This window comes from Peromyscus leucopus, chromosome 16_21 (assembly GCF_004664715.2).
Source record: "Peromyscus leucopus breed LL Stock chromosome 16_21, UCI_PerLeu_2.1, whole genome shotgun sequence".
NCBI classification, from domain to species: domain Eukaryota; kingdom Metazoa; phylum Chordata; class Mammalia; order Rodentia; family Cricetidae; genus Peromyscus; species Peromyscus leucopus.
Window position 1 is genome coordinate 12,122,190 of NC_051084.1, and position 7,846 is coordinate 12,130,035.

The 7,846-nt window shown below is 58.9% G+C and overlaps 1 protein-coding gene across 1 annotated transcript; it reads left to right on the forward strand.

Moving 5' to 3' along the window:
• Positions 1-304: 304 nt before the first annotated feature.
• Positions 305-7,428, forward strand: Cdkn1a (cyclin dependent kinase inhibitor 1A). Its single transcript, XM_028888427.2, has 3 exons — positions 305-411; positions 4,976-5,428; positions 6,104-7,428. The coding sequence occupies exons 2-3, from the start codon at positions 4,990-4,992 to the stop codon at positions 6,151-6,153; spliced, it is 489 nt and encodes a 162-aa protein (XP_028744260.1). The 5' UTR covers positions 305-411; positions 4,976-4,989; the 3' UTR covers positions 6,154-7,428.
• Positions 7,429-7,846: the final 418 nt, after the last annotated feature.

Genomic DNA, 7,846 nt, shown 5'->3' on the forward strand with positions numbered 1-7,846 from the left:
AAATCCTTCCCAGAGTTGGTCAGGGGCAGACCCGTAAACGCTCAGCCGTAACAGTAGTGCTGTTCATAGATGCTGGTTGGGGTACGTGACCAGCAAACAGCCAGGTGTGGGGGGAGGGGAGGGCGCGCCCTCTTGCCGCGCGCGCGCGAGCGCGGGGTTCGGGCTGTCTGGAGCCTCGTCAGGCGCGGGCTCCGATTCCCGGAGGGGAGGGCGGGCCAGCGCGTCCCGGGGATGTGGGAGCAGCGGCTGGTCCTGCCTCCGAGGCGGGCCGGGGCGGGGCCGGACCGATGCTATAAGAATGCTGCGCGAAGCCAAGCGCACCAGCCGAGAGGTGTGAGCCGCCGCTGCCACAGTCGAGAGAGGAGGATCGGAGCCAGGCGCAGATCCACCGCGATATCCAGACACTCGGAGGTGAGGGCGTCGCGGCAGGGAGCAGTGGTTCCCCGGGGACAGCTCTGCGCTGAGCCCCACAGGTCCCTAGAAGTGTTTGTGTGCGGTTGTATGCGGCGATGGGTGTGCCACTGGTGTGTGTGTCTGTGTGTGCCCGCCAGATTCACAGGTGTGTTCGCGGCAGGTGGATGACGGGTGTGGGTCTGAGCGCGTCCGTGGTGGCCACCGGCTTGGTATATTGGAGTGTGGCGAGGGTCAGACTGTGTCGCAAACTCGGCATACCGGACGAATCCCAGGACCCGGGCCATGGCAGACGGGGACCTGCTCCTCGGAGCTCGCTTCTTGCTGCCGGTGTGTGGCTCGCCAAAGGCGTGAGAACGAAGCCGATGTCCCGAGAGAGGCCCGGGGCGGCGGGGACAAGCTGCGGGGAGTGCCTCTGGGGTCCGGCGCAGAGCGGTTCTCCGATCCCACGGGTGCCGCCCGGTCCCGGGTCGGTGTGGTCCAGGTGTCTTCCTCCGCCGTAGCCACTACTCGGCTGGGCGCTGAGGTCAGCGCGGGCTGTGTCCTCCGCCCTCGGGAACGTGCCTGGGCACGTCCTGGAGGACAGGCGAGGAGGTGACTCATTGTGACAAGGAGACCCCGGGCACCGGATTGAGATCAGAACCGCGCCCCAGCTGGGGATGGATCAGTGGCAGCCCAGAAGCCCCCTGCCCTGCCCGGGCAGAGCCTGGTCCCCGCCCCTGTCCCCTCCCCCGCGCGGCACAGTGACCTATTTGGCGGGCACAGTATGTTCCTAGGGAACCCGGGACACGGGGAGGTCCTGGACGCGGTGTCCGGTCCCCGATCGGTGGCGCGCCCTCGGGGACAGGGAGCTTGGGCGGGCCCCGTCTACACTGCCAGTCCGGGAAGCGCAAAGGGTCCCACCCACCGCGCCCACCACGACGGGGACCAGTGGCCGCGGGGCTCCTGGGGCGCGAGAGGAGCCCGCACTGCAGAGCCACGGGGATCCCCGCGGAGAGAGGCTTACGTGATGCCGTATAATATCAGACGCCCCGGGGCCTGGGGGGCACCCCGACCCAGTCCACACCCGGTGTAGGAAGGTGACTGGGCCGGGCGCATCCACCCTACTTGGAGCCCCTGGGGACCAGGGCCACACTTGCCCTGGTCCTGCGGTAAAGACTCGGGCTTGGGTTTGGCATTGGGGGGCGCGCTGGCAGCTTCCTCTCTTCCCATTCCTCCACATCGCGTTTCAGCGAGGACACTCGAGCGGTTTTTGTTGTCCTCGCCCTCATCTATTTTTATTTTCCAGGGATCTGACTCATCGCGTGCCTTGGGTGTGGAGATCAAGGTGGAGGGGGCCGGAGCTAAGAGCACTTTCTTCTCTCTCTCTCTCTCTCTCTCTCTCTCTCTCTCTCTCTCTCTCTCTCTCTCTCTCTCTCTCTCTCTCTCTCTCTCTCTCTCTCTCTCTCTCGCTCTCTCTCTCTCGCTCTCTCTCTCTCGCTCGCTCGCTCGCTGGTGTGTGTGTGCGTGTGTGTTTGTCTGTGCGCGCGCGCGCGCTGCTTTCCCAACATAGGCGGGACTTTAGGAAGTCCGGGCTCATCGTGACGTGTTTTGCGGCCCAGGATCCCCCTCCTTTCCTCTCCCCTCCCCACCCCAGGGTGACGTGCAGCTCCGGTGCCCATCCAGTTTTGGCGGGCGGGCAGCGCCGGGCAGGAAACTGACTCACCACGCCTTGCTCGGCCCACGCGCCGCCCACCGCGCGCCATTTCCCGGGAGCGCAGCGCCCCCTCCGGGCCGCGGTGGGAGGCGCAAGGCGGGCCGTGCGCGGGTCCGCGGGTGGTGCCACCCGCTGCTGCCACCCCCACCCCCACCCCCCACCGCGGCTTAAAGGGAGGCCTGGATTGGGTTTAGGGAATTAAAATATGCACGGTGGCCAGCGAAGGAAGGCGTTGCCTCGGTAAATGAGGGCTTATGATAGAAGTGGCTTTGAACTGGGTGTGCGAGCGGACTTGGTGGGAGGCGTGGCCCTTGAGAGCCAACGTGGGGAGCGTGCCCCTGTAGGGGTTCCGGCTCTTTCTGGGGCTCCTGGAAGCTGGGGACTCTCCAGAGTCTCGACAGAGCGCTAGCTGTGTTTTTCCTCGGGCCTGTGGAGCACCGAGGCCATTGGTGCTCTGTCTTTCCCCTGTCTGGCCCCCAAGAGTTACCCTCTGGCGAAGGGCACCAAACTCGGGCTTGGACGCCGTTTGTCTGGGGAAATAAGCCCTGTCTCCGCTCATCTTTCGGTCTCTCTAGGTCACGCTCTCTTGCTCGCTCGTTCTCTCGTTATGACCCTCAGAATGAGAAGAAGGGAGACCGGTTCAATACTAGAGCCAATGGATGTGGGTTCAAATGCTGGCTATGCCACGTGTGACCTTATTTAACTTCTGTGCCTTGGTTAGCTCTGCCCAAAAAGGAAGCGATAGTGCGGTCTGTTAACAATAGGTGCGGTGGCTCACATTTGCAATCCCAGGGGAGGCTGAGGCAGGAGGATGACTGTGAGTTCAGGGAACTAATGAAGATGGCCGTGCTTTAGGAAGACTGGCAGTTGTAAACCGCTTAGAGCAGCCCTTGCACTAAAAAATGTAAATATACCCCGAATCCTCCCTGTAGGCAGACGCTATCTGAGGTTCTTTCCACAGCACCACACAACCCCTTTCAGGGACGGTGCACATCTGTCTTAGTCCTGTGTTTTGTTTATTTGCTTTTTTTTTTTTGAGATCGGGGGTCTCACTATGTAGCCCAGGCTGGCCTTGAACTCACGGAGATCCTCTTGCCTCTGCCTCCCAAGTGCTGTGATCCTGTGTTTTGGGGAGGGGTTGCATTTTACTTATTTATATTTTGAAAGAGTCTCTAGCCTACAGTGCTGGCCTCATTCCCTATGTAGTAGCCAAGGCTGAACCTGAAACTCTGCTTTCTCTGCCTCTACCTCCGAATTGCTGTGATTACAGGGGTGTGCCACCACACCCAGCTTTACTGAGCGTCTTGTTTGCTAGGTAGGCACAGGGTTTACCATCTGAGCCCCAGACCCTTGCGGGTGGGTCTCTTTTTTTTTTTTTTTTTTTTTTTTTTTTTTTTTTTTTTTTGGTTTTTCGAGACAGGGTTTCTCTGTGTAGCTTTGCGCCTTTCCTGGAACTCACTTGGTAGCCCAGGCTGGCCTCGAACTCACAGAGATCCGCCTGGCTCTGCCTCCCGAGTGCTGGGATTAAAGGCGTGCGCCACCACCGCCCGGCTCGCGGGTGGGTCTCTTTATCTCTTCTGGCTTCCTGCCTTATTCTGATCTGAGTGCGGCAATCGGGCAAACTCATCCTGAGGAGCTGAGGGTGTGTGTGGTGAGAGCCGAGGAAGCTACTGGGCAGACCTTGCAAGCTCAAAGACTGGAGGGCTGGACTGGTGCCCAGGAGAACTCTGTCCCTCCTTACGACCTGCATCCCCTGGCATTGGAGCCGGGCCAGAGCCGGCAGGAGCGGCCTGGGCCCCTCCGGTATCCCTTGCTCCCTGAACCAGCCACCTATGCTTTTTCTGTGCCTGTAAAACGGGTTCCTTGGGCACAGGCGGTAGGCAGGTCTAGGAGGTGTCTAGACTGCAGATTATACATCAGCCTGGCAGGATGTGGCTTAGCCTGGGAGAGGGATGGAGCCCTACGCTACCCCTTCAGCCTCTCCTCTCCCCGAGGCTACTGCCTCCTGGCACCCTAGATAACACCTCCACGGGTAGCACCTGTCGGCTGCCGGTCTGGAGGAGGAGGTGCTGGGGAGGGGTGAGGAGGTGCTGGGGAGGGGTGAGGAGGTGGCTCTGTCAGAACGGGGCCAGAGAGGCAGGCATGCCACAGATTCCATTTCCCAGGGTCGCCTACACTAATTTAGAGCATCCTCGTATCTGTCCTCAAACAGAGCCCAGAGATGTTAAGGTACACATTTGGGGGTCACCCAGCAAAGCCTTGATTCTGATCCAGGCAGGCTGACTCCAATGTCCCCCCCACCCCCTTTCCAGCCACCTTGCCAGCTCCCCGAGATGCTGCCACAGCTACGCGGGCTAAAAAACTGAGGCCAGAGACACTGAGTCACCTTTTAACTGTGGTGCCAAGTAGCAGCTCCAGTCTATGTGTGTCTTATCCCGAAGTCCAGGGCACTTTCGATTGGCTGGAGGGAATTACCCCCCAAAGGGCAGCAGGACAGGGGACTGAGGCCTGGCCCAGCTGCCAGTGGTGTGGGGGTGTGGGGTGTGTTTGGGAAACCAGTGGACCTTGGCAATTCACACGTATTTGGGGTGTTCACACCCAAGGACACTTTAGCACAAGACATTGATTTTAGCTGATAGTAGCCCTGGTGTAAACAGGACTGTGACCCCCCCCCACACACACACACTTCTGCAATGTATTGGCCTCTGTGGACATCAGCTGTGACCTTGAGGCGCAGGGCTGGCTGAACTCAACACCCACTTTGGGTGTCTTGGTGCGGCGGGGTTCTACAAGGTGGTGGAGAGGGAGCAGGAAGATTGTGACTTGTGGTGCGGTTTCCATAGTGACCTGGGTCTTCTTGTGTTGCAGCCACAGGCACCACCATGTCCGACGCCCATGATGGCCGACCCGACCCACACAGGAGCAAGGTGTGCCGCCGTCTCTTCGGTCCCGTGGACAGCGAGCAGTTGAGCCGTGATTGTGATGCGCTCATGGCCAGCTGCCTCCAGGAGGCCCGGGAACGTTGGAACTTCGACTTCGTCACCGAGACGCCGCTGGAGGGCAACTACGCCTGGGAGCGCGTTCGGGACCTGGGGCTGCCCAAGCTCTACCTGAGCCCCGGGTCCCGTGGCCGTGCCGACCTGGGAGGAGACAAGCGGCCCAGCACCTCCTCTGCCCTGCTGCAGGGGTCAGCTCCGGAGGAGCACGTGGCTCTGTCTCTGTCCTGCACTCTGATGCCTCACGCCCCTGAGCGGCCTGAGGACTCCCCGGGTGGGCCCGGAACCTCTCAGGGCCGGAAACGGAGGCAGACCAGCCTGACAGGTAAGGACAGGTACAGGGAGGAAGGATCCTGCAGGGGAGCTGGAGGGGGGGGGGGCTTGAGGGTCACACAAGCCTGCAGCCAAGCCCAATTTGCTGATATGGATCGGGTACTGATCTTACTCGGAGCTCTTGGTAACAAAGATCAAAGCCTTTGCAGAGAGCATCCCAGCCATTCCCCAGCACCAAGCCATTCTTGCCTTGCTTCCGAAGGTGAGGGAACCATGGCTGAGAGGTGTTGATGGCATTCACAAGATCCGGGCATGTTCTCTGCATTGACAGGAAGGTCCAGGCTAGCGTGGGGTTTGCCAGTCAAGCACTGGCCTAGAACCTACTAGGGGAAGCGCTGGGGGGCGTGCCTTGGCAACAGAGCCACACCATAGGTTCCACCCCTCAGTACTGCTGAGGTGGCTCGGCAGATAAGAGCGGAGAGCCTGAGTTCGCTTCCCAGCACCCCGTGGGATGGCTCACAACCTCCCATAACTCCAGCTCTAGGGGATCTAACACCCTCGAGTTTTGATCCAGGCAGACAGAGGCAGCCCTCTGGCTGTAGGGAGGGGCAGTGCCCTGGGTCCCCCCCCCCCCACCTTCCCCAGCGTAGCCACATGTCCCTTTGACTCTGGGGAAGGGTGTCCTTACCCCGCTGCCTCTGGCCTGACGTTTGTTCTCTCCGCACAGATTTCTATCATTCGAAACGCCGGCTGGTCTTTTGCAAGAGGAAGCCCTGATGTGCGCCCAGGAGGCCTCGCCTTCTTCTGCAGTGGGCCAGGAGGCCCCTTCCCCACCTTCTGCCTTAGGCCTTCCTTCACTCTGTGTGTCTTAATTATTATTTGTGTTTTAATTTAAACTTCTGTATATACTCTGCCTGTCCTCCCCCCCAGCCTCCAACCTTAGCGTTATTTAAAAGAACTAAAGTGGTAGGATAGTAGACCCCTTAGTGCTGGGGATTTTTATTATGTAGACTGTTATTTAAGCCCTTCTGAACCCAAACTCTGTTCCCTATCCTGGAGGGAAGGTCGGACTGGCTTCATGCCAGCTACCCCCTCCCCACCCCCACCCCCTATCTGGGTGATGATACTTTCCCTAAATGGCCTGGTTCCTTCCACCTGTCTCATGGGGGTGATCCTCAGGCCTGAATAGCACTTTGAAGGGGGTCCAACTGAGTGGGACTTTGGGGTCTCCTTGTCACCTCTAAGGCTGGCCAGGGTGACAGTCAAGTGATCACAGCTTAGAACAGGGATGAGGCTTACCCTGGTTAGGACCCAACTGTAGTGTCCTGACCCTCGACACTCGCTCAGCCCTGTGAAGACAGGAAATGCCCCCCACTCTGGGTCCCTTTTGCCACCCCTGGGGAGCCTGCCTCCCCTGTGAGTCCCTCTGCCAGCTGCCCCTCTATTTTTGAGGGTTCGCCTGGCACTCCGCTGCTGTCCCCTCTCCAGACCCTCCCCCCCAATACCCCCAGGTAAGCAGGAGGCATCTCTGGGCACCTGGAAGGGAAGGGGTACACTAAATGGGGTTCCCTGGTTCTACCTCGGGCAACTCCAGTGACAGCCACCCCCCCTCGTGGTTCGAGGGTGGGTCCCTGGTGGTGAGATACGCCTCCCAGAGCAGTGAGCATCCCTGCGGTACCAGTGTGTGGTGGGGACCCTAGCGGCTGAAGTCATCAGCGACCCCTCCCATTTCTCAGTCCTTTGCGTGGCAGACGTACAAGGAGCCAGGCCAGGATGGTGCCTGGAGGGCTAAGCAAGCCTAACAGGAGACTGAGAGCCATGAGTGACCCTTCCCCAGGACTGAATCCCTGCCAAAGCACTTACTGGGTCTGACCCCAGACACCTCTGTTTCTGTAACATTCTGGTCTGGACTGTTTGCCCTTCGCTGCCCCCCCACCCTCCCGAACATGTATTTTGGCCTCTTCCCTGTTTCCACTCAGAGTGTAAACCTCCGAAGAGCAGGGACCACGTCCCGAAGCAGGTGCTCAATAAATATTTCCTGGTGACTTGTAATGGTTTGTCATTAGGACAAGTGGGGGCAGTGTTTGGGCTGTTTGCTCTGTGTGTGTGTGTGTGTGTGTATCTGTCTGTCTGTCTGTGTCTACAAGTGCACACTCAAGCAATAATTTTTCCCCCTGGTGATGGGAATTGAACCTAGGTCCCTGAGCATGGCAGGCAAGAACTCACTCCACCCCTGAGCTGTAGCTCCGCCCCTTTAGTTTTCATTTTCAGACAAGGTTGGTAGGGTTTTTTTTTTCCATTTGAAAAAAAAAGTTCTCATCTTCAATTTAATTTTACAGAAATGGTTCTTTTAAAATACTTTTAAATTATATTTTATTTATTTTTGTGTGCGTGTGCATGTGTGCGTGTGTGTGTGTGTGTGTGTGTGTGTGTGTGTGTGCTCCAGCATGCATCTCATGGGGCTTCTGTA